The sequence below is a fragment of the Chiloscyllium punctatum genome, chromosome 24 (genome assembly GCF_047496795.1).
Source record: "Chiloscyllium punctatum isolate Juve2018m chromosome 24, sChiPun1.3, whole genome shotgun sequence".
NCBI lineage: Eukaryota > Metazoa > Chordata > Chondrichthyes > Orectolobiformes > Hemiscylliidae > Chiloscyllium > Chiloscyllium punctatum.
This window is the reverse complement of record NC_092762.1, coordinates 57,259,263-57,286,840: the sequence shown is the minus strand read 5'-3', so window position 1 is coordinate 57,286,840 and position 27,578 is coordinate 57,259,263. Positions and strand designations below refer to the sequence as shown.

The 27,578-nt window shown below is 39.3% G+C and overlaps 1 protein-coding gene across 5 annotated transcripts in view; it reads right to left on the bottom strand.

Moving 5' to 3' along the window:
- Positions 1–1,103: 1,103 nt before the first annotated feature.
- Positions 1,104–27,578, bottom strand: part of LOC140494562 (zinc finger RNA-binding protein-like) — an 84,334-nt gene continuing 57,859 nt past the window's right edge. For all 5 annotated transcript variants that reach the window (XM_072593873.1, XM_072593875.1, XM_072593871.1 and 2 more), the window contains 10 exons: positions 21,607–21,752; positions 20,676–20,817; positions 19,118–19,305; positions 13,428–13,599; positions 11,461–11,602; positions 11,000–11,097; positions 8,316–8,411; positions 6,422–6,533; positions 5,455–5,552; positions 1,104–3,323 (listed from right to left, as the gene is read on the bottom strand). In XM_072593873.1, the coding sequence (XP_072449974.1) occupies positions 3,141–3,323; positions 5,455–5,552; positions 6,422–6,533; positions 8,316–8,411; positions 11,000–11,097; positions 11,461–11,602; positions 13,428–13,599; positions 19,118–19,305; positions 20,676–20,817; positions 21,607–21,752 (1,377 nt within the window). In that variant the 3' untranslated portion in view covers positions 1,104–3,140. The remainder of the gene's footprint in view (positions 3,324–5,454; positions 5,553–6,421; positions 6,534–8,315; positions 8,412–10,999; positions 11,098–11,460; positions 11,603–13,427; positions 13,600–19,117; positions 19,306–20,675; positions 20,818–21,606; positions 21,753–27,578) is intronic.

Genomic DNA, 27,578 nt, shown 5'->3' with positions numbered 1-27,578 from the left:
AGCCTACCTTAACTTCAGCACAAGAGCAGAGTTCACATCTCAAAGAAGCACTCACCAGTGTATGAAGAGGACTGTAGTGTGGTTCCAATAAAGGTGTCACATTTTGCTGAGTTTGTGGAGTGATTGCTGTCAGATGTCACTCTTCTTATACCCTTGTGTGCTGCCGGTGTAGGGGTAGACCACATCTGATCAGATGTATCAGGGAGGGTGCAGAGGCAGCTGTGAGTAGTAATGTCTTGCCAAAACAGAGGGGAAGTTTTTCTTACAGAGGAACTAAAAGGGCAAGATGGTTGCAGGACAAAAAATAGGAATGAAATTGACTTGTATGCCCTTTGCACATCTCTCAATGACTTTTGTTTCCTCAAACACACAATGTGAAACCTGTGGTATTTTCGCAGATAAGCACTCAATAGCTTGTACTATTTATCACCTCTATCAGTATGTGATGGGTAAAGGCTGTAGGAAGTACTTTGGTGCCACCAAACTTCCTTTGCCTTGGGCCTACCTAGTTATTAGGAGAAACTAAAGTTAAAAATTACAATACCAGGTTATAGTCCAACAGGTTTTTTGGAATTACTAGTTTACGGAGCGCTGCTCATTCTTCAGGTAGCGAGTGGGGCAGGATTGTAGGACACAATGCTTTCTACGGTGCAGAATGAGAATGTCAACTGATTCCATTCTCCTTTGCTCAATGTCAGAGGCCAGTTTTCATATCCCAACAATGGTGTAGTCTTTGAGATCAGTTTACAGCACAGCCTGGCATCAACACTTGCAATTTTTCCAGTTTACAGCACAGCAAAGGGTGGTGACCTCATCAGAACATCTGGACATGAGGTACAATCCTTCTAGATTATTTAAACCCTTCCATGCCAAACACAAACCCAAGAATGCTGATTGGCTTAATTCAGCAGTATGTTAGAAAAACAAATGAACACACAAATTACCCTTTAATAAACAGATACCACATTGAAGAAACTTTATTAACTTACCAAAGTATGTCTTGCAAACAAATCCAGCACCTCATCAGTCACTATTGCAGTGAATTTCAAAAACATATTTACAGAAATTCTGGATGCAACAAAAAAGCACTGTCAGAACATGCAGTCGTTCAGGAAGGATTTTATTTCCCACTTATCTTCAGAGTTGCAGTGTGTCAACAGCTATCTCAAAGCATAAAAAGGATCCAATTACAAAGAGATCCTCTACACTGCTTTCTTTTCAATTAGCACTTTTATGCTATTTCAGTATTGTAGTACACAGCCGACAAAAGTTGAATACACGTTTTTAAATACCACAGAGCTGAGGACAAAGCCACATTTCAATAGAAATAACACTTCAGTAGGTGAAACCATATCAGGTATGCTTACAGTGCGAGGCATTTCCTACCTATACAAATGTGAATAGTGTAACCAGTTTAACTGTACATTTTATGCACATTAGAAGGGATTTTATATATTTATGAGTGTCAGGCAATTTTGGGGCACAAACTGTCTTGAGTCGTGATATCACCCACATTTCACAACACACAATTCAGCACCCAAGCAGTTGCTGAAACAATCAAATGATAAAACTGAAAGATGCCACAAGAAAAACTGAGTTTTGCAATAACTCACTGAACTGAGGTACTCCTTCAAATAAAACAAAAAGGTGTTATCTAAGACCACCCCCCACCCCAACTCCCCTATGGGTCTATGTACATTTCTATGTAATTGATCCCACCTAAATTACGAAACCCAATTGAATGAAGCTACTACTATTAAAACTGAAGAGTAAACTCTCAAATGTTTGCCCTCAAATTAGTTTATCAGCATATTTTACAGAAAGGCTTGATACATTTAAAAAATAATGAACCAGCAAACATCTGGTGAACTGGTCAGTAGTGAATTTTGCATCTTTTCTTTGGGCATTTATCCAGATCAATCCATTTTCAGTCTGGCTTGCGACAGGAAAATTGATTTTGGAAAATTGGATTATTAAATTTGAATCATCAAATAGGGGAAATTTGAAAACAGACAATAAGAACTTTGGAAATAAAAAGAATCCAGAACTTCAAAAGGTATCTCATAAAACACATGGGTGATGATCACTACTGAAGAAATTCATGCAGAAGTTTACAGTAGTTAAGAGAAATTTTCTCTATTCAGCTGAGCCACAAGAAAAAAACACTTCAGATGCGATCAGAGTGATACTTCCTTTTGTCATATGCCAGAAAAATAGAAGGACACAGTTGGGGATCGGCCCAATTTTTGACACCATTAAAAAGTGGAACTTGTTGGAAACAGGCAACTTCAAACTGAGCAGAAGAGGCATTAGGTGTTCAGCCAGTCAAATCAATCTTCCCTGAAACAAATTTCTAAAGTTGCAAACCTGCCTCTCTGGTTTCACCAAGGCTGTGCATGTGAGCCAGTAAACAGCATTGTCGTGCACATGTATGGTGTGCATTTCAACCTCCATGATCACAGTGAATGGCCTTCCAACTTTCTAAACAGACTATTTGTTACAAATTTGACATACACCAATCACACCCAAATGCTGCATTTCTGATGTCTGCACAAGCTTTATTTACTTTGAAGGGTCCCTATGGTTGCAACATGCTCACATAGTATATGGTGAAAATTTATGTAGGTACTATATTTGGGATATCCACAGTCAGTTATGTTTGAGAGAACTAGAAAGTCAGTTCCCAATGCAAAAAAGGGACATCTAACACCCAACACTTAACTGTTGGCTGTCTGGTAAAATATGTTTCGTGTTTCAATGGAACGCAATTAAAATCTCTCACTAATTATAATCAGTTTATGATAGAAAGCAGTCTCACCCCAGCCAGGGAAGCAGAGTCAACTTTGAATTTGAAATCTCAAGAAAGGTGGGTTTCCAGACTGGGTCAACTCACTTGGTCAAGGTTTTATTTCCTGGGGAAAGGGGGATAGGAGAGTGGAGCAAGGAGAAGAGGAGCTGTTGCCATGGGCAACATGATCTGTATGGAATGACACAATTTAATACTCATTAAGCACAGTTTAAAACAAATCTACAGTACATTGTTATTCAAGTAAAACACAAATTGCAAATGTCTCCGTCTAAACAGCAACTTATATAAAAAAAATTGAAATCTTCAAAATTTAGCATCACTTAGAACAAATCTAGACGTCTCCTGCATCACTGTCCTTTTTGTCTTTCTTTCCTTCCCCTTCCCCTTCTGCTGTCTCGCTGGTGTCCCGTCTCCGTTTGCGGTTTCTCATATTAAACCGAAGCTTTGGTTGGGGTAGTGGGTCCATCCCAAGAACTTTGTGAATCTGCCGAAATGCTAACAACCTCAATGCGTGCTGGGAGGGTAAAAATATAATTAACTTAAAATGACAAAGATTCACATTTCTTCAGAATTGACTGCACCCCCACCGGCTTACATTAAAACTAAACACAGTAACTGTCAGAAAACAAACCTGCAAGCAGAGTGACAAGATCCCCAAGAAAATAGTATTTTGTGACAAAGTTAGCCTTTCTCCAAGCATTAACTGCCCTTTTCTCTTTTGATCCAAATGGACATGCTGTTTAAGTTAAGCACTGCTTATATTCTGCATTTTTCCAGTGCTTAACCTTTCTTTCTCATTTGCATTTATTAGTGGCTTATGACTTTTTAAGTGAATGTATAATTTACGTTCACCAAAATTAAAGTGTAATTTTTTTTTTGTAATGTTTGAAAGAATCTGGTGAGAACAATTGTTTTGTGATGTCTTCTTGCACCCAAATAACGAATTTCGAATCTGACAAAAAGGATCAAAGTTTCATTTAAAGAAAAATCAGCCCCCAAAAAAGGAGTGCTACAATTAGCTGTGTGATATCTTTGGGGGGGCAGGGGGGCAGGGGCAATGAAAAAAAAAGTCAGATTTCCTGATCACTATCTGAACTCACTGGAGAATTCTGGCTTTGCATTTGGCCAATAACAGGTTTGGTTGGGATGCTCTCTCCCCTGCCCAATCAGTCCCCCCATGTTGAATATTCTGCCAATGTTCACATGCTGGTTTCATGTACGAAGAATGGACACTTGCGTAAGATAAATCAACATCTTCCAAGAGAAGGGGGAGAGAAATGAGAAAAACAAAATTGTCAGACTTGCTCTGAAATGAAAAGTCATTTGCATTTCTAAAAATTCATCACAGGATGCCCAATGCTTAGATAGTTTACAATATTCATCCATTGAAAATAAATTATCTGACATTTAATGGTAGCATGCAGACATTGGTTCAAGTATGTAATTGGATTCTTTTCCTCAACTATTAGATATTCCTCTAAAGTTTTTTCCTAGATACACCCACCTTGCATTTGTCCTTCCCCTATTTGCTATCAAAGCCTTTAACACTATTTTAATTTTCTCCTGTTAACCCTTTCTCTCCCAACTTGGCAGGCACATGCTGCCTAAAATTCTGTAGTACATCTAATGTTTCAGGGCAAATGCAAGTTTCTGGAGTTCCAATGCAAATCACATTCTTGTCAAATTCTGCTTCTACTATGGGTGGAAACACCACTCAGAATTTATCTGCTGCAAGAAAGCAAATTGCACAATTTCTCAGCATTCCTAGAATTAATGGTTTCTCCAAAGGCAATTTATTTGTTGATGATCAAAATATGCCGATCAAGCCAATGTTCTTCAGAGTTTCATTAGTTTACAGAAACAACTTACTTTCAGTACTCTTGATATATTAACATTGTGCAGCTGCCCCTTACTTCTTGGGGGAAAGAGTAACAAATACAAAAGATACCCAAGCTTCTTGAAATAGGAAACAGCCTCTTTTTTTTTTTTACAGTTTCAGTTTTTAGCTTGTATTCTAGTTATCTCCTTTTTTTGTTGCATTGATGATGAAATGGTTACTGTATTGGTGGGAGTCTTCTCACCTGTCATCTTTGAGCCATTAAGCTCTTGTCCCCATAGGCATGCAAACTTTCTCTCCTTAATAATTGCTGATTCTCTTTTGAAAATCATGATGAAACCTGCCTCCATCACACTATCAGACAAAGCATTCCAGATTTTAACCTCTTGCTGTTTAATTTTTTTTTAACCACTGATGTCACCATCACTTGTTTTGCTTAACAGCTTAGTGCTGTCTCATTCTCGAAACCTCCACACACAGGAAAAGTAATTCTAACCCTATCTACCACTCATCCCTGGAACACCATCAAATCTTCTCCTCTATAAAGAACAGCTGTGGTTTCTGATTTATGTAGATAACTTCAACCTAGGAATCATTTTTGTGAATCTTTTCTGCACCTTCGCTAAAGCCTACCTATCCTTCCTTAAAAAAGTCAGAACTGGACTCAGTAATTCAGTTGAGGCTGAACCAGGTTTCTTACACATTTTTAATAAAGATGTACAAAAGCAAGGAAACTATAACAATCGGCTTGCACAGTAAGAAAAATCATTTAACTGTAACAGATATGTGTCCAGCACAGAAACCTCACCTGTGCACTCGCTGTAATATCCTCTCGTTGCTGATGGCTCATGCAGGACAAAGCATCTGAGTGGTCTTTTTCACATGGATCCAAAAGTCCAGGGCCATCTGTAGCAAGCAATGGCAAATCCTGTTTAAACTGTACTTCAATTAAAAACACAACTCTGGCTATCAGTTAGACACAGTCTCTCTACCAAGTGTCTGATGATAAGAGTTAAAAACCTATTATTGTGATGGCATCAAAACATTAGCATGCACATTCTAAGCTTGATGAATTAGCAGATGATGCTAGCAGCATTTGGCAAAGTTTGGTACAAAGCTCCACACCCCAACATAATATCACCTGATGTCTTGTTATATATGGCATTCTGACCAATATCAAGCAGCAGGAAGACTACCTCTGTTCCCTCAGGGGGTCTCCAAACAAAGGGCTGCAGTTTCAGTTTTTGGTGGCATATCAAAGCTAATCATACAGCTTGAGTGCCCTTCAGAGGAACAAAGTCGTATGAAAATGCTTATTAACCTGGCACTTTTTTTTCCACAGGGTTTTTATTGGGGGTGGGGGGGGGGTGGTGGTGGTGGGGGAAGAGATGGAGGAGACAGGGTGAAGGACAACAACAACCACCACCACCACCACCACCAACACCAACCCCCCCCATGCCTAACTTTGCATTTTCAATTTGTAAGGTTTTTCTTAGTGATTAGTATGAATAAAAAGCAGGCCAAAACTCAAAAGGACTGTTGGAATGGAGAAGCAGTCAACACTTACACGTATAATCAGTGACACAATGAAATTCTGGCTATATACTTTCCATTTTGCCCTTCTAAACCCATGGATCTGAACATCCTTTTTACCCTTTTATCTTGTGCATTCTTCAAAATTGTATACTGAATGAAAACTCAATGAATGCCATGCACAGTACGTGTGTTAAAGGAAGAAACAATCTATTTCTTCAACTCGCAAAACAAAGACTGACCTGGAAGGAGAACTCCAGAGGCAACAGCTTCAAATACCCTTCGCATTGCATCACCAGGACTCAGAGGGCCTGAAGAACTGCTGATGGCTTTCTCCACAAGCAATTCCATAGCCTGTTTACAAAAGCAAAATGGCATTTCAATTGATGTGCACGACTTTTAAAGGTGTACTTTACAGTATACTCAAAATAAGTTGGAATTTTTCCAACAACACAATTAACTTAATTCAAAATATCAAATATAAAGAACTATTTGTCTCAAACATTGAAACTGAACTACAAATGCAAACTCTCCAAAAACACACTACCAATTGATCCTAAAGGAAAAAGCAGTAGTGGCAGCAGCAAAAACAATCAGATCCCTTTACAAGTCACTGCACTGAATCAGCCAATTAATGTTAGCCTAGTGAGGTAAAGGAAAATAGCAAAAGGCAAATGACTAAAGATCGAGTGGAAGGTAAAAGCTGGCCAGTGCTGCTTAGACTGGAGACAAGAAAAAATTTGGTCTTTGAAATATTGAAAGTAGTCTTATTTTCACAGGTGACTTAAAACTCCTGGAAACGATCAGGATTGAGCAATTCAGCTACTAAAATGTATGAGTGTTTTTCAGATTGATAATCTGCAACGAGTGGAGTGCGAAAGGAATTCAGTGGTAGGGGCATCAATTATTGAGATCTATATTACTTGTATGAAGGAATCAACTGTACTGCACCAAATTTGTTAATAATGCAAAGACAGCACATTGTGAGGAGGATATAAACATGGAAAAGAAATTAAACAGAAGTCTGGAGTATAATATCGGAAAATGTAAGGTTGCCTATCTTGCAGGAAGAACAGCTGAGCTGTTCTGTTTAGATGGAGAGTGAATGTAGAATGCTGCAGTACAAAGCCATGTGGATGCACACATATGAATCTCAATTTTAAAGATCAGCATGTTCGTATAACAATTAGGAAGGTAAACGTATTGCTGGCTTTTATTTCCAGGTGGATATAGTATAAAGGTAGAGAATAGAAATTGCTGGAGAAACTCAGCAGGTCTAGCAGAGAAACTCAGTTTTGTTTCAAGCCTGGCATGACTGTTGGATTCAAAATGTTAACCCTATTTCTAATCTACAGATGTTGTCAAACCTACTGAATGTCTCCAGAATTTTCTGTTCTTATTTCAGATTTCTAACATCAGCAGTATTCTGCCTTTATAAAAGTCAAGTCTTGCCATAACCTATGGATACTGGTGATACAGCTTTGGTCTCTTTACTTAAAGAGGGATATACTTGCATTTTAAAGAAGTTTCACTGGACAATTCCTAAGAAGAAGGAGTTGTCTCATGAGGAAAGGAGATCAATAGGGCCTATACTGATTTGTATTTAAAAGAATGAAGCGATCTTATTAAAACACACAAGATAGTCAGGGAGCCTAACAGGGTGGATTAAAAGAGAATGCTTCCCTGTTGTGGGACAATCTAGAACCAGACAACATTTAAGATGGCAACAGGCAGGAATTTCCTCTAGAGGTGGTTAGTCGTTGAAATTTCTTTCACAGACAGCAGTGAAGGTTGGCTCACTGAATATATTCAAGACTGAGTAGATTTTTGATGTACAAGGGGGTCAAGGAAAGAAGTTGAAGCCATAATCAGGTCAGCATTGTTGATTATCCAGCAATACCCACATGAACATTCAATTCAGGTATATTTGTTTTAATAAAAGGTTTGCTGGAATTCTAGATTCTCATGTTAACGTAATAACTTGAGAAGTACCAGACTGCTGCATATGCATACAGAAGCACACCTCAGCACATGTCTTTGGGAGAAAAAAACTAACAGGTAAGGTGAAGAGGTGAAATATTTATTGCAATAGGCCACTTAAGAGAAAGATTTACCATATTTCATTTGCATTCTTACCCAATCTGGTAAGGCCCCCCAAGTTGGCACTCGTTGGCAGAGGTCACGCAGAATTCGTATGATGATCACGCAAGATTGTAAGCCATTAGCTCTAGCCTTCAAGTTTGGAAAAAAAATGATAATTATTCAGTACTGTCAAATTCACCATGAACAGTTAACTTGAAATATCTGAAATATTTCTGTACTGTCAACAGTGATGTCCACTTTTAAGTAATTCAGACAATACAATTGATTGAGAAACTGCTTCAGCCAAAGTTCGTATTGTCAAGGCTAACACAAGGCAGATATTCCAGAGACAGAGGCACATATTCATGGGATTTCAAAAAGGGCATAGCTGTAGAAAAGAAACACAAGATGTTTTTATGAAACACAGAACTGACAAGAAACTAAGCAGCCTAACCATTAGAGATAGATAGGTGGGAGTGAGAAGAGGAAGTGTCCACTCCATACATCACATCCTCAAGAAAGAGGAGGGAAAGGGTGTGCACAAGAGAGGGAGGGAGGGAAAGGGGCACTTGGGTAATGGGACAGTCAGGTGTGGGGAGGGGAGCAAGATGAGAGAACAGTGAGGGGGGGCAGCACACAAGAGAGCACGAGAGTGAATAAGTGAGCTGTGAGGGACAGAGTGAGTAGGAAGCTAAGGATGGCACAAGCAGGCAGCACAATTGCGAGAGAGAGAGAGGGGGTTGCAAAAGACAGACAGAAAGTGGGGGAGAGCGAGCGAGCGAGCGCAAGCATGCATGCGGGACACATGGGTGTGAATGGGAGACAGTGTGAGAGAGAGTGGAGCAGGGGTATAAAAGAGAGAGAGAGAGAGAGAGAGAGAGAGAGAGAGAGAGAGAGAGAGAGAGAGAGAAGCATAAACAGGAAAGAGTGATTGGCAGAACACAACTACCAACTGAGTGTGCACAGCACTGGCTTTAAGGAGAGTAGAGTGTGATTTTTAAAAATTCATTTGTGGGATGTGGGCATCACTGGCTGGCCAGCATTTATTGCTTGCCCCAATATGTCCTTAAGCAGGTGGTGGCGAGTTGCCTTCTTGAATCACTGCAGTTCACATGCTGTGGGATGACCCACAATGGCAGTGGGGAGTGAACTCCAGGATTTTGGCACACCAACAGTGAAAGAACGGCAATATATTTCCAAGTAAGGATGGTGAGTGGATTGGAGAGGAACTTTTAAAGTGGTAACGTTCCCATGTATCTGCTACATTTGTCCTTTTAAATGGAAGTGGTCGTGGGTTTGGAAGATGCTGTCTGAGGATCTTTGATGAATTTCAGCACTGTTAAATATGGGCAAGAGTGTGTAGGGAACACATGAACCCTTTCAACTGTACTTAGCCCATTTCTCTCAAAACCCATTTTACATGTTCTTATCCAAATGTCTTTTACAGTTGTAACTGCACCTGTATCCAACACTTCCCTCTAGCGGTTCAATTCCATATATGAACCATTGTGTTTAAAGAAAAAGTTGCCCTCATGCCCAATTTAAATCTTTCTCCTCTCACCTTAAAAGAAAACCAGCCTAGTTTTGAGCTCCTCCACTCTTAGGAAAAGATCCCTGCTATTCCCCTTAATGATTTTATAAACTTCTATAAGGTCGCCCGCCAGCCTCCTATGTTCCAGGGAAATAAGTCCCAGCCTATCCAGCCAGAGGTGGAACATGGGCGATATGATGGGGAGCCAAGGTAGAGAAGGCATGCAGAGAGTGGGGAGGCTGGGAGAGCTTGAGATGAGACAGTCACATGGTCAATGAGAACTTCAGTATAGTAATTGATTAACTGTAGTGAGAAATATTTGAACTTTGTTGGACAAGGTGTGAAAATTGTATTTAAATGAAAGTGAATTCCACACTATTCTTAATTTTTTTTCAATCTTTTACAAATGTGCCTTCTACCTACAGTCTACTGTTAGCAACTCCATACAACTTAGAAGGGTGTTAATTAACATTTCCAAGGCTTCTCGCATTGTAACAGGAACCAATTTGCATATGCATGCCTCAGATCACTCTTCCAGTACAGAAGACTACTCAGCACTGTACTCCTGAAAATGCCATCAAAATGACAAAAATATGACCCATTTCCAAAAATTGAGAAAAACATCCGTAAAAACGTCACTGATAAACTATCCACCCCATCTATGCACAAGCTGCGGAAAATAATTTCCAACATATCAGTGATTCCTTCGGTTCTGCTGCAGGTTCCTAAATTAAAAAGGAATGAGTGTAGCCAAAACTGATTAATTGCCAAGCATTACAAATGGATTCCAGAAATACAGCTATAATTGTTGGAATACCATATAAGACAGAAAAATATATGTTATCAAAAGGATCGCCAGCAGCTGTAAAAATAAAAAGAAAAGTTAAACATTTGGGTATGGAATCATCATTAATAGAGTTGCAGTTAACTGCTCTCTTTCTTTCCAAATGCGGAGGGATCTTCTCATACTTCCAAAATTTTGTTTGATTTTCAGCATTTGCTTTTGTTACATAAAAGAATGAACTTGATCGAGTTATCCAATATAAACTTGCAGCTCTGACTGACCAAATAATTTAAAACTAGCCCAAAGCCTGGTAGGAATCCCAGAATCCCCTCCCAAATGAAATATGGCAGTCACCATAAATCAATGGTCCAGCCAATGGCCAACAGATTTGAAAAAAAAAACTACAGTACAGCATATTTTTACCTGGAACCACTTGGCATGACGAAGTGCAGCCAGACCCTCAAGGCATTTTTGCTTGTTCAGTACATCTGATGGATCTTGCACTGGGGCAGAAGTTGCATCTTAAAAATAAAGAGGGGATAGTCCCAAAGTACAGCAGTTAGTTTGTAGTAGTGGTGTGCAATCGAGAGCTGAAATACTGAACAAGCCATCACATGTTAATAAGTTTTCTACAGTTACAAACTGAGAAACTGAGAGCTGAGCAGAGTTGAGGGCACTAGGGGAGAAAATAAAACAGTAAGCACAAAACCAATGGAAAATGATAGGTTTGTGCCACTTCATTCATAGTTGCGTTACACGTGTAATCTCTCTCTGCCATTTTGAAATTCATGGTCAAACTGCATTCCAGCCGAGTGATTCAGGTAAATGTCAGTGACCTACAGGTTTTTTTGCAATGTTATTTAAAATTACTGAATAAATCTCACCTTTATCCTTCACAAGATCATCTCGCATGACAGGGGACGTCAGTGAAATTTTGACCTGCATCTTTGGCTCTTTGCATGTAGAAAGGATGATGCAAGACTCACTAGGGCAAGTTTTCAATTCATAAGACTCCTCCGTTATGGTCTGAAATAAAAATTCAAATGATTTTCACACAAATGTCCAAAGCTAAAGATCACAATATAGCCAATCATGTGAAAATCTTTCCTACGTTTTGTTTTATTGTGTCATGCAAACAATATAAAACATTAACAATGGGTAAATAATCCCAGTTGAGCAAAGATCAATTAGCCATAGAGACAAAGTTGTACAGCATGGAAACAGATCCTTTGGTCCAACTTGTCCATGCCGACCAGCTGTCCTAATTAATCGAGTTCCATTTGCCAGCAGCTGACCCATATCCCTCTGAATCCCTTCTATTCATGTACTCATCCAGATACCTTTTAAATGTTGTAATTGTACCAGCTTTCAGCTCTTTCTCTGATAGCTCATTCCATATACACACCACCCCCTGTGTGAAAACATTGCCCCTTTGGTCACTTTTATATCTTTTCCCTCTCACCTTAAACCTACTCCCTTATTTCTGGACTCCCCTACCTTGGGAAAAAAAGACTTTGGCTATTCACCCTAATCTTCCCCCCTCACAATTTTATAAACCTCTAGAAGGTCACCCCTCAGCCTCTGACACTCCAGGGGAAGTAGCCCCAGTCTTATTCAGCTTCCGCCTAAAGCTTAAGCCCGCCAACCCTAGCAGCATCCTGGTAAATCCTTTTTTGCAACCTTTCAAGTTCAACATCCTTCCCATATCAGATCAGAACTGAACACAGTATCCCAAAACTTAGCTGACTTCAGCTACTGGTGAGCGAGTACTTATAATTAGTCTCAGGGCTCTCGGACTAAGAAGGAGACAAAAACCAATAAGTGGGCCTTCCCAGACTAATTGTTCCAGTGGGAAAGTGTGTCAGTAGTCATTGGGAGAATAGAGATAGTGTAGTGAGATTTCACATTCTCAAACAACTTACTTATCTAAAATTGCATTTGGCTTAGGTATGAAACAGTGCCTGTGGTATCATAGCCAAATAAAAAGCAACAAAATTACCTTCCTTTTAGATTATGTCTATGCCAAAGAGCAGAATCAGCATACAAATTGACAGGACTAAGCAATCCCACAGCCAACAGATCAGATCTAAGCTCTGCTGTCCTGTCACATCCAATCGGAAATGGTGGTGAACAATCGAACAACTAGCAGAGGGAGGGGGCACCACAAATATCGTCAATGACAGGAGAACATAGCACATCAGTGTAAAAGACAAGGATAAAGTGTCTGCATTCATCTTCAGCCAGAAGTTTTAATAAGATGATTATGATCCATTCTGAAGCTGAGAAGACCATTGCTTAGGTATTACTTACAGTGGTGCTGGAAAAGCACAGCAGGTCAGGCAGCATCCGAGAAGCAGGAAGAATCATCGTTTTGGCCAAAAGAGCTTCAACAGGAATGAAGGGCTCATGAAACGTCAAATTTTCCTGCTCGTCAGATGCTGCCTGACCTGCTGTGCTTTTCCAGCACCACTCTAACCTCCAGCATCTGCAGTATCCTCTCCTGCCTAGGGATTTCTTAGCTCTACTCCTTTGCATACAAGTAGTTCGATGTTGTAACTAGGTTGCACTCAACAGGTATTTTAGAGAATAACTTTCAATAGATTTTAAATTAATTTAAAAATGGAGAAAAACTGTGGCAGGGAGAGTCATTGTCAATGAATAAAAAAAAGAATGGTTTCTTGTAACTAATCAAGCCACTTTACACAATTTATCCTCCATAGATTGCACAATTCTTTAGAAGTGTTCAATATGGTTAATAATTTAAAACAGTCAGACCTTGCCCAAATATCTAATTTGCTATGTAGAGCCTAGTACAATAAATTCAGTAAGCGTGAAGTTAGAAGATAGTTACCAGGAGTTGTTTAGGCAGATTTGCTGAAATTTTTTCCAGAAGGGCTTTTGTGGGTTTGTGGGCAGAGAGAAGAATAAGGTTAACATTCCTGTCACCACGGAGAAGTAATCCTTTTGCCAGCACACCAACACGCATGACCCCTTTCAGCACACGTGCTCCAAGGTCACCTTTCCTGTCAAAAGACGGCAGGAATTCCTTTAAACATCAGTGAAAAGTGATGTAAACAGGGAGTACTGTATAAAGACCATTAGATATAGGAGCTGAAGGAGGCCATTCAGCTCAATGTGTCAATTCAATGAGATCATGTTTGATCTGATGATCTTCAATTTCAATTTCCTGCCTTTTCCCCTGATTTCCTTACTGATTAAAACTCTGCCTATATACAGCTTTGGATATATTTAATGACCCAGGTTCAACAATCCTTTGCAGTAAATAATTCCACAGATTCACTAATCTTCTGAGAGAAGAAATCCCTCCATCTCTGCCTTGAATGTGCAATTCTTTATTTTGAGATTATGTCCTCTGGAAACAACCTTTCTGCATTCACTCTATCAAGTCCTGTATGCTTCAATAACCTCACATGTTCCCACATCATATTTCATCTGCCAAATTTTTGCCCACTCACTTAACCTCTCTATAGACTTCTGCAGATATTGTGTCTCGTCCCCAACAACATATCTTCTCACCTTTGCGTTCTCAGTAAACCTCGCTGTTGTACATTCACTTTCCTCATCCAAGTCATTATTTATTGCAAATAACTGTGGCCTGAGCACTAATCTCTGTGACACACCACTAATTACAAGTTGCTATCGTGAAAATATCCCTCTTATACCAAAACTGTGCTTTCTGTTAGTTAGTCAATCCTCTATTCAAACTAATATACTACCTCAAACACTATGAGCTCCTATGTCATTAAGTAGCTTATTACAACAATACATTAAGTCATCTTTCTTTTACATGAATGCAGAAGACAGTGTCATGTTCAGTTCAAAATGCCCATCGCCACAAACCAATAATATTTATCATTGCATTACTTCCTTATTGCCACTAGATGGCAGAAATATCAAATGCATTCATTGTACAGTCTTCAGTTAAAAATAACATTACATTTCAACTATATCTCAAGCAGAGCTACAAACATAAGCCACAAAACCGAAAATCAAATAACAGTGATAACAAGAAAGAAAAAAACTTTATATTTTAATCAACAATGTATCCCATTCTCAGAATGCCTTAAAATTCACATGCAAATTGATTACTTTTGGAAAGGAGTCAATTACATTGAACAACCACTTTATGTATTTCAAGAATCTCAAATTTGAAAATGACCAGTTAAGTTGTCCTTTAACAAGAACTGGTTGAAAAGTTCACAGTGGTTAAGACTGCTTACTGCACTTATTTAAACAGTGCTATATACCCGAACAAGCTGACTTGGCCTCATGAGAAAGACAACATCTATGGCACATCACCTGTAGTGAAGTGGCTATTATGTGATCAGGTTTTGAGAGTGGAACTTTAACCACATTTTCTATTTAAAGGCATTAGCAAAGCCATCATATACACTGTAAAAAGATTACTAACAAAAAATATACAGGAAAATAGTAAACGACCACTTGCTCTTCATTCAAATAATGCACAGTGCACAGCAAGATTTCTGGCAATCTGCACCCACTAACTGGTAGAACCTGAGAAGTGCATTGAAGCTAGGCACATCTCTACAGACTGCGTGAGTTGGGTGATAGAAGAAAACAAAATATAAGGGTTGCAAACAGATTTCCACATATCAGATGGTTACATGAGAAAAAGGTATTGTTAATTCCAAAACTGTTGGATTAAACTCCAAGGAAAACATTAACCCAGGAGAGACAGCATTTAACCAAAGGACCCAATTAATTGATCTATGAAGAGATCAGAGTACAATCAGACCACTAAAATTGCTAACCTCTCCATAGCGGTGACCACAGGTTTGCTGACATGTTTGGGTCTCAAGTCTGAAGTGAATTTTAAACTTGCTTGTTTCGAGCAAGGTGCTTAGAGCAAGCTAAATCAGGAAAAGGAATCAAACTACTTATTGACTAATCTTCCACAACAGTCATACAACACGATTTGACATAATATTTAACACAAAATGCTACTCTTCACAGCATGCTTTATGAGAATACTGGAAGAGTAGGAAACCCCTCATGACAAGTAAAAATGAAATGATAGCTTATAACAAAACAAATTCTTATTCAGAAGTGAGGTGGAATTTTCTGAAAGGTCCACATTAGACTACAGGTTGATAAAAATTCAGAGTTATCACTTATGCTGACAACAATGGCAGAAACTGTTACAAGGGCAACAGGAGACTAGTACTACATTCAACAGTTGAAGACTGAAAAACTTAAGACCGTTTCAAGAAAGGATCTGATAAACTCCACTGATTGAATCAATTCCAACTACCTAGAAGGAAGTTAAATTCATAATCTAACCACTTGGACACAGAAATATTCGTGGCAGGCCCGTGACAGCAACCATGAAACCAGTCATTCTGATTCTCAATAAAGTTAAATCAACATCAAGGTTTAGAGCCCACTAAACATCGACTATAAGTGCATTAAACATTATTCTTGAAATATATGAATACACTTGAACTATAAGTGTGAAGAAAAAAGACTCACTTGATCCCAAGGACAAGCTCCATATTTTTCCCCATTGTATGGTAAGCATATCTTTGTATATGCCAAAGCAAACTCAACCTATACCTATACTGAAATCACAGATACATTATGAATCATTTAGGCAGTATTTTGGTAAATGGCAAGACCAGCAGTATCTGTTAAGCAACCTCCCCCGGGCTTAACTGCAGTAAGCTGCACATTGTGAACTAAGATTACAGTAAAACAACGGTTAGCCATCAGAAAGCAAGTCAGCATTTACAGTCTGCATTGGTAAACTGGCCTTACGGCTAGGTGCCAGTCTCCATCTGCCACAGATGCCAGTCTCCAATCAACTGACACAATTATAGAATTACTAGTGCTGAAACACGCCATTTGATCCATCAGGTTCACACCAACCCTCCGAAGAACATCCCACCCACACTCCTACATGATAACCCTGCATTTCCCATAACTATTGCCATTAATCTATATAGGCCTGGACATTATGGACAATTCAGCATAGCCAATCCACCTAACCTGCACATCTTTGGATTATGGGAGAAAATCGAAGCACCCAGAGGAAACCCATGCAGCCACAAGGAGAATGTGAAAACTCCAACAGATAGCTGCCTGGGGGTAGAGCCAAACTGGGTCCTTGATGTTGTGAGGCAGCAGTGCTAACCACCGAGCCATTGTACTGCCCCATTCAATTCACTCCACATATCAAGAAATGGCTAATGGCACTGGATATTACAAGGCTGGACAATATGGAAAATTGGCCAGGTACATCCTGTACATAAAGAGCAGAATAAATTCAACCCAACCAATTGCCACCTGATCAGTCTACTTTGATTGCTAAAGTGACAGAAGATTGTCATCACCGATGCCATCAAACACTCACTGACACTTGGCTTGGGTTCTATCTAGGCCACACAATTCGTGATCAGGGTTGTATTGGACTGAGTGTGGCATCAAGAAGCCCTAGCAGAACTAGATTCAATAGGAACATTTGGGTGAGGGGAGAGGGACTCTCTACTAGATGGAGTCAATTTTACCTCTTCTCCATAAGGAGGTCAGAAGTTCACTGATAATTGCACAATGTTCAGCATCATTCACAACTCATATACCAAGCAGTTCAAGTCCAAATATGGCAGAGCTGGTCAATACCTGGACTTGAGCTGACAATCTTCCATGACGTTCCTTGGTGTTACAACTACTGAATTTACCCATTATTAAAACCCTGGGGATAACAATTGACCAAAATTGAACTGGGCTAGCCATATAAATACCATGGCTACAAGATCAGGCCAGACAGTGTCCTGCACAACTAACCCACCTCCAGCAGTCCCTCTAATTTTCTTACTAGCTATGCAGGTCTCTGAGGCTCTGTGAGGCACTGAAGTCAAAGCACATGCAGTTGCACAGCTTAGAAGGAATGTTACTACTGGCACCCCAAGTTTGTCTTAATATCGACAAGAAATGTGATGGAATACTCCTCGCTTGCTTTGGATGAGTGCAGCAACCTGCTTAACTGGCACACAGCCATTCACTCTCTCCACCGACCCTCATCAGCAGCTACAGGATGCAGAATTTCTGCAGAAATTTTCCAATACCCCAAATCCATAAGCAATGTCAATTACCGAACAAGGGCAGTAGATAAATTGTTTCTTCTGTCATTGGGTCAAAATCTTGGAACTCTCTCCTTAACAGCACTGTGACAATACCAACACCAAATGGACTGCAAGAGTTCAAGGTAGCAGCTCACATCACCTTCTCAAAGGCAACTAGCAATGGACAGTAAAAGTGGGCCCAGCCAGTTATGCCCAAAACCCATGAACAAATAAAAAATAAGACGACAGTTGGAGCGTGAGAGTAAATTGGCGAGAACAGCTTCAAAAGACGTCTGCTGTGCTGAAGAATTCTGCAACATTGAAGGCCCATCGAACAGCCAAGTGTGAAGAATCACTATCCAGACGCTGTAGTGGAGAGCACATAATGCCCAATGAACAATTATTCCAACAGGAGAACACATCTTATGGGATGAGACAAGAAAACTTTCCAGTGCTGGTGCATCCAATTCTCGAACAGGGAATCATAATCTGGCAGATTAATCTGCTTAATTTTACTCATATTACCTAACTTGACTTGACTCAAAGGGAACATTCTGCCCGAGGTTGGGAAGTTGTGGATTTAAATTCCAGTCTGTACATTACAGATAGTGTTGCATTGATATTAAGATATGAAGCACAGGATCACAAGTGCCCACAAGACTTCATGGTACTACTAGAAAAGGAGCTAGGAGACCTCCCTACAAAAGTCTTCCTTTAATCAATATCAACGTGTGCCAGTACAGTTAGTAGCACTCTCCCCATGTCAGAAAATTGAGTGTTCAATCCCATTCCGTAGACTTGAGCACAAAGATCTAAACTGATACTTCATTGCAGTATGAGTAGAAAGTTGCATTTTCAGAAATGTCACCTTTCAACTGAAAACAAGGTGCTATCTATTCAGTTAGGTGGATGTAAAATATCCTGTTGCACTATTTTTAAGAGGAGCAGTGGCATTATCTCCAGAATCCTGACCAATAGTTAGCCATACACTGAAATCACAAAAGCATGTTATTTGATCAACATTACATTGCTGGTTGTGGAAGCTTGGTGTGCTCAAATTAACTACCATATTTCATGTATTACAACAGTGACTACACTTCAAAAGTATTTAATTGGCTACAGAAAGTTTTAGAATGGCTCAAGGTTGTGAAAGGTGCTAAATAAATGCAAGCATCTTTCTGCTCTTAAACAAAGTGATTAGTTGGTTATTCATTACTTTGTGGAAGCTGGAATTTTGCAATCAGACTTGCTTAAATATTAATAACTGCAAGTCAGTACTGAAGCACTCAATTTCGGCATTGCATAAATGTAAGTTCCGTCTCTAAATTAAACTTGCACCAAAGTAAAAACCAGCATAAAAAATACTATAACCCAATTTTATGGCAATATTATGAAATGTTGCTGCCCTGTTTTATTAGGGTAACAGTCACAGCTTTCTTACCCCTTCTCCTTATTTTCTCCATCTTTAAGACCTTCTTGGTCAGAAATAACATCTGACACAAGTTTGAGAGCCCGTTCTGTTTGAGACACAATCCTCTGCACGGCTTGTAATTCTTCTTCAGTGGGATAAATGCTAGCATGTTTTGTCATGATATAACGATCATCTGAAGAATCAGGGCGGCGGGGAGGCTGAAACAGTTAGCATAATCATTAGTATACAACCTTTGGTCAGCTACATCTCAGAGCCTCCTGTAATAAGAAAAAGAAACGGCGTGAACATTTAATACAGTGCTGCGAAGCAGGCGGTAACAACTTCAGCTGTCATTTTAGAATCAAACATGAATGATGAGCCCCTTACCCGCTTTGGAAGCGGCGAGACAATGAACCTGGGAAACAAACAGGAACTTCAGGTCTCTGCTCCAAAAGAAGAGAGGATTTCTCTCAGCACGAGGAGATATTACACTCGAGCAAACAACATTCAATACACTTGCACTGCACATTTGGAAAAAACGTTGTACAGAGCAATTAGATGAAGCTGGCCATATTTTATTTCCCAATATGTATGCATGCTGCTTCAAGATGGCTCAACCAAGACATTTTTCCAATCGCTTCTCCATCCTTTTTAAACATTCTCCTTTCTTCATTATACTACAAATCCAATTTCCCACCTTGTCCTTTCCCACAGGTGTCAATTCTCTCTGGAACACAGCAGTATTTGCATCAGTCACTTTTCGCTCCCAATGATCATTGTTCAATTCAATTCTATTCAATTCTTACTGGCAGAAGCCTGGAGAACAAGTGTTATAATTTATTCAACTGAGAGAAGCAATTAAGCTCTAATCTAGGCCTTATTAATGCTCCCTTTATAAATGTACTTTTTGCAAGAGACTAGGTTTCAAAGCACAGTTACTTGAAATTTTTATTGGGTGTTCTTTACGACAGGTCAAGATTAACAGAGTACCTTCCAAGCTTCTGCATGGTTGTGCTCCCACCCAGCTTAGCACAAAATTTTCTTCATCCATTTTGCAATAGGGATCGCTGGATTATGAACAGGAACCTATGTCAATTATGCCCTTCAAATTCAACATCAAACAATCAAACAACACAAAGGGAGCAATACAACAGATGAAAGCTTGGACAGTATTTTTCTCATAGCAGTCATGCCGTCCCATTTAACGATGTTAACTTAAGGCTTCAGTTTGCACAATGTGATGACTGTTTGAGAAAAGGTTTCCTAAAGTAGTCAGGATCATTTTTGAAGTGGATTTATAATTCTTTTCCACTTACACTGAAAAGTTGGGGATACAGAAATGAGATAAAGGACAAAATTCTAGCAATAGTTTTCATATTATTTAAGTAGCTGCATAAGATTTAATTTTACTGAATGCAGTGCTTAAAAGTTAAATGTGCTTGGAGGTAATGCTTTACATCTCCCTGTCATTTTGGTGAGGATAATTCGTGACTATAAGGTTACTATGACATAATACATGCTCAATTTTGCCCAACTAAGGAGCTTCATTTTTAAAAACGTACTTGAAATGGCACAAGTTCAAACCTACCATAGGAGTTGGTGCTTGTGGCATGCCCAGTCTTCCCATGAGCGGTGGCGGGTGCCAGTCAGGTGTTAATCTGCGACGCTGTTCTTCCCAATAAATGTGCTCTTCTTCCACTCTCCTCCAATACATCTCCTCTTCATACCGCCTGAAAATGTAGGAGCAAAGACATCAGAAACACAGCTGCACCTCTTGTTGAATCTCTCAAAATTCACATGTAATGAACTAAATTGAAGTGTAGTCATTGAGGTAGGTGAACATGGCAGTCATTCTACACACAATGTTCCACAAACAGCTAAGAAATGAGTGATCAATTAAACTAATTTGTGGCCCTAGTTGAAGAGCTTCAAAGTACCCCTTTCAAACAAAAAAAAAGAGTATTTAGTTATTCCTGGCATTTATGACCGAAAACTCTGAAAACCCCCAATTTTTCTCAATACAAGTCTAAATAACCTTCCGTTGCAACTTCTTGCAATCATTTAGAAAGTAGGGTTGCATGAAAGTTCAAAGGCTGATAACCTATACCAGTTCCTGCTACATACGTGTTGATACATTAATGTGGAAGCAACTATTCAGAGAGCACTCCACGTTGCAAAAAGTACAGGAAGACAACACCAAATTTCTCTGACCCGAAAGCAGGATCGCAATATACAACATCTAGCAAGACGTAAATAACAAAGTGCCAGCTCTGACCAGCAAGGTTAAAGGATATCCGCCGCTCCACCAGGTCCACTCAGCACCTTTAATCAATAACTTATACATGGGCTTTAAATAGTGTCGCTTAATTTAAAAAAAAATTCCTGATAAAGAATTACTAAATTTTTGATTCATTTTATTGTAGCAGACGTGCAAGAAACATGACAGATAAAATGCTGCTAAAGTTCTTTTGAAATTATTTCATTTGTGGATCAGTTTCCAGCCAAAATGCCATGTTAACCTCATTTCCATTCGCCAGCGCTCCTCCTCCTCTCTCCTTCTCCAGTACTCCTCCTTCTGCATTTGTTTTCTCATCTTCTCCTCATGGATTTTTCTGGCTCGGATACTTGGTTTTATTTCAACTTGAAGGTCTGGATTCACCTTTTTCTTTAAAAGAGAGAAAGCAAGCATTATTGCAGCATAATAAAAAAAACATTTTCATTCCGCTTGATTTGCTGGACTGCAAAATTGATTCAAGTAAAATAGGAATGAGAAAGTGCTTATATATCAGTAACTGGACACACACTGTTGAAAGTTCAAAAGTCCATCAGTTTTAAATATCTTCTTACCAAATTTAATCCAAGCTCTCTTTTTCTGAGCCTGTACTTACTTTAACCAGATTTCCCCTTGCTTGAAATAGAGAAAAAATATACATTTTCAAAAATTCAACAGAAAATGCCAGAGACACAAACTACAGGTCTGAAAAGGAAAGACCCAGCATAAATGCCTCAGTGACAGGAGTCCACCTGAATAATTATCCTGCAAATCCCCTTAATGTTAATTGTCCTGCTTTAATTTCAGCGGTCTTCCTTGGGTCTTTGCTTTTCTTATGTCTAAAAACAAAACACCAAATTATTTCCAAAATGTTATTCTAATGTAACATGATACCATTCAAGTACCCCAAAGTAATTTTCTTTGCGTGTATGATTTATGACTGAAAATACAAATATAGTTATACATTGTACAGATCTAACCAAAGACATTATTGAACCAAGTCAAGGTTAATAGGCAATGTCACACAAATAATTTATTCATTCTTTCGCAGGACAAAACTAGCATTTATTGACCACCACTGATTACCTGTGGGGAAATTGTGGTGAACTGTTTTCTTGAGCTATAACCCATACACGTGAGACATTAAATGGCTAATTTGCTCTACTAATCTGCAGGAAATTGGATGTCTCGAGGCTCAGGTGGGATGCCTCTGTCTTACAGGTAATATGTAAGGAATTTACATTCCCATCCCTTGCCATTCAGAGCCATTTGCATGACCATTTCCTAGTTATGTAGGAGAAAGTGAGGACTGCAGATGCTGGAGATCAGAGCTTAAAAATATGTTGCTGGAAAAGCGCAGCAGGTCAGGTAGCATTAAAGGAACAGGAGAATTGATGTTTCGGGCATAAGCCCTTCTTCCTGAAGAAGGGTTTATGCCCGAAACGTCGATTCTCCTGCTCCTTTGATGCTGCCTGACCTGCTGCACTTTTCCAGCAACACATTTTTAAGCCCATTTCCTAGTTATTCAGAGTAAAAGAATGACATTATTATCCCCTATTCAGAAATTAACAAGAACATTGCAGTTAGCATTCTGACTGTCTGCTGCAATTAAAAAATGATTCACAACAGATTTGGCCATTAAGGGATGAGTTACACTACTGTTTCTGGAGATGATCACTGCATTGTCTTGAGTGGCATGCGACTGTGAGGGAGTGGCTGGGGGTTGTCTTGTGGGTGTTACTGACTGTGATGTAAAGATTTTGTATAAAGGAAGGACTGTTTCTTTGTTTGAGAGATCCCTTGACACGGCTTCGCAAGTATTGCAAAGAATGTTAAAGGTTCCTCCAGAAAGCTTGTTATGTACTGTACTTGTCGGATAAAATTCTGCTTGTTTGCAGAAGTTGGTGTGTTGCAGTTGCATCAAGCGTGTAAGAATCTCAAGAAAAAAGAACAGAACGTTTGGTGGCAGCGGTGGGATTCCAACATATACCGAGCTTCTAAGTAGACTGAGGAAGTGATCGTCTGAGTGCCGGTTGCGTGAAATGGATGGGCCCACAAGGTAAGATTTACCTTGATCTCTCTCCTTAACCTACCATTCAGTCAAGCCCTCGTTTCCTAGGATTCTGTGGTGATGGAATCTCTGAGGTAACTTACGCACTTGCATGCCAACGAGCTTGTTTTCAGAATCATAAGTTACTGGGAAAGGAGGTTAGAGTCCCTCCAGGAAAAGGGAAGTTAAAGTCCCCCTGGCAAAATGAGATTAGAGTCCCCGAAAAAAAGTAGGTTGGAGTCCTCTAGTGGTGAGGTTTGAGGCTCCAGAGCATAGTGCATAAGATAAAAGATAACTACTGTATTGTGCCATCTCAGTCACCTTGCCTTAGACTGGTTGTTAAGAGGGGAAATCCCCCACGTGAAGGTCAGGACCCTGAAGCGGGTGTGGACATGGAAGACACTGGACTACTATACAGAAATAAGTTAGGAAATTGAGACTTTAAAAATGGGGCAAGCATTTCTATTACAGGTTTTAATTGTGAGTCTTACTTGTACAAGTCAGAACTCTTGATTTACTTTGTTACTGTAGCTTAAACAATAATCTATTGATATCTGACAGTAGGTAGGAAATACACATGGAAGAGATTGATTATTATGACATAATAGGTCAATCAGGACCCAGATTTGTTCCTGAAGTATTAAGTGATACCTCTTCGCTGATTTAAGTTTCAGTTATCGGTGTTCACTGCGTATGGTCAAAATTTGAAGATGCTTGTAATACAAATTAAACTTGCAAGGGTTGAGAAAATTCTAAGGGAAAGCCAAGCTAAAGACCTCCAGCATTTTTTTTAAAACCAAGAAGGATGATGACCTGATACAACAGCATTGTTCTTAATCAGGGACTAAGGAGTGAATTGGCAAAATATTTGTAATTACAGGGAACTGGTTTTATTTCACAGGGAATGTGGGGGTGAAACCCAAAATCCTTTTAAGTTACTGTTTTGCCTTATTTGAATTAGGATCTAATTTTGTGGGCTATGTAGTGGGACAGATTTTGCTTTTACATTAATATTATACAACATTAAGTCCTTTTTACAATAAAACATATAACCATAAGATAAAATGATAGAGGGCCTTCAGCCCCTGATTTGTTTGAAATTCTACAATATCTGCTTCAAAAAAAAAGTGTCACTGATCATGCTTTAGCCAGATGAGAGTATTGTATTAAACTACCTTTGCAGCTTTTTTTAATGCAAAGTGTTCATAGAAAGAAGAATGCTTTTTAATTTTGATGTTTTGTTAAGGTTTTAGAGAATATTAGAACTTGTGGCTGAGCTCTTTAAGTTCTGTCTATTATTGTTAAGACTTCATTGGCCCACTTCATATTGCAAATTCAAAGAATGTTGATCCCTACCAAAGTTGTAGAGTTACTGGCCTGTAACCTCTGTAATTCTGATTGTTTTATTTGTGAAGTTAAATTTACAATGTCAGTTTGTCAACAACCACACATTCAAATTAAAAACACTGATCATGATATTTTAAAAGAAAATATTAGGACCACTGATTCTTGTTTATAAATTACTGAATTGTTTAGTCAGCACAATTTAGAAGTTTATGGGTTGTATAAAACCTGATAATGTCATAAATAGTGAACAGAGCAACAGACTTCAAGACAACTGAGAATGTTGAAATAGGCAGACACAATTTAGTGTAGTTAAATGTGTGACTGTCTTCATACTGATAACCACCTTGGCAAGGAAGGAATGGGAGAGGAAATGCAAAGATACTTGCAACAGCGAACATTGTCTCTCGAGTTTCTCCACTCACAGGTAAAGCACACCTTTGGAACACCGCCGGCCCCTCCACAACCTAATCCAATGGATTCAATCAGCTCCCCAGTCATGAGAATGAAAAGATAAGAAGCTAACAATAGTGAAGAAGAGTTCTGTATGTTTTTTGTCAGTGGCCTTCCTACAGATATTAAACCATGAGAGCTTTACCTTCTCTTTCAATCATTTAAAGAACATGAACGCTCACTGGTCAAGCTAACATCCAAACAGCCAGTTGGCTTTGTTATATTTGACAGCAGAGTGGGAGCAGAAGCAGCAAAGAATGCTGCTTTCACCTGCCCTGCTGCTGCAGCTGCTCAGATGTGCTGGTATCCTCCAACTGAAGCATCTCCACAAGGATGGAAATCTCGCCAGTTTATTAAGTATTTAACTACCAGCATTCAAGGATTCAGATTTCTCATTGGAGTCGTGTGCAAGGACAGACTGGATTTTGTTTTCAGGTTGGAGTTTACTGAAGGAAATTTTGGATATCTAACTCGTTTCCACTCTACTTAGAGGGAGTGGAGTGGTCATTAAGGACTGTGGATTTAAAAACATGACTGGTGAATTTTTTTTCCATGTGGGAGGATCCTGGGGATCCTATCTACTGCATGGATGAGTAGTCTATGGTGCTATAATCACTATGCTGTGTGTCAATAACTTGCCTAAGTACTGACGGTAAGAATCTTATGGATAAGCTGGTAGCACCATCTAGGTAGTTATCATGGAATGATAAAAGGAGGGAATGAGGTATTAAAGGGCTAATTTGCTCTGCTAACCTGCAGGAAATTGGATGTCCCGAGGCTTGGGTGGGATGTCTCTGTCTTACAGGTAATATGTAAGGAATTTACATTTCCATCCCTTGCCATTCAGAGCCATTTGCATGGCAATTTCCTAGTTATTCAGAGTAAAAGAATTAAATTATCATCCCCTATTCAGAAATCAACAAGAACGTTGCAGTTGGCATTCTGACTGCTCCCTGCAATTAAAAAATGATTTACAACAGATTTGGCCATTAAGGGATGATTTACATTACATTGTTTCTGGAGATGATCAGGTCACTGCATTGTGTCTTGAGTGGCACGTGTCTGTGAGGGAGTGGCTGGGGGTCATCTTGTGGGCATTACTGACTGTGATGTAAAGATTTTGTATAAAAGGAAGATCAGTCCCTTTGTTCGAGATATCCCTTGACACAGCTTTGCAAGTATTGTGAAGTGTGTTAAAGGTCCTTCCAGAAAGCTTGTACTGCATTTTACTCGTCTAATAAAATTTTGCTTGTTCCCAGAAGTTGGCGTATTGCACTTGCATCAAGTGTGTAAGAATCTCAGGAATAAAGAACCTAACACATGCATAGTGCTGTTTGGGAGGGATTTTCTAGATTTTGACCCAGTAACACAGGAGGAAATGTGATTTATTTCAAAGTCAGGGTGGTGAGAGATTTGGAGGTGGTGGTGCTCCTCCTATGTGCCTGTTTCCTTGTCCTTATTGGGGACATAGGTCTTGGGTTTGGGATTAGTAATTGTACACTTTTCAGATGCATTATAATGGAGTGCCCTATTAAAACGGGGAGGATTTAGAGAAACGCTGAACAATCAAGGAGTTCACAATGCGTTTGAGTTATCACCTGCCAATACTTAGCAAACATTTAGACAGAAGTAAAGGATATAAAAATCTGTTCAAATAAACCTCTTACATCTATGATTAAAGTAAAGTAGATTTGTGTTTTGGAGTATGAAATAGCTCAATGGCCTACAGGGTGGATTAGGCTGTTAAAAGGTTGGTACTTAATTTAGAACTCTTTGTACTTGATCATGAAGTACCATTAAATATTCAGCTCAGAACTATTCTATGCAAAGCTGATTCTATAGTCATTAAACTTGCAGGTTTGGGAATTTCTTGAATAGATGAGGATTTCCGATCACACTACCTTATGGTGATATGATTTATCCATTTGCCATTGCTGTTATTAACAATCAATCATTGAGAGTGTGGTGCTGGAAAAGAACAGGTCAGGCAGCATCCAAGGAGCAGGAGAATCGACGTTTCGGGGATAAGCCCTTCATCAGGATTTCAGACTTATGCCAAACCGTTGATTCTCCTGCTCCTCAGATGCTCCTTGACCTGCTGTGCTTTTCCAGCACCACACTCTTGACTTTGATCTCCAGCATGTGCAGTCCTCACTTACTCACTGTTATTAACAGTAATAAAATAGTAGACAAAACAGACCTAAAATCAGAACTTCAATCTATCTTTATTCCTAAGCTAAATTTCTAGCGTGTATGTATTTCAATACAAAGTAGCATCACAGCCTTTACACATAAATTTACATCACTGGCTCAATACTGAAAGCTGCAGCAAGCAGCTTCCAAAGAGCTGTGGAATGTGATGAGTGATAAAA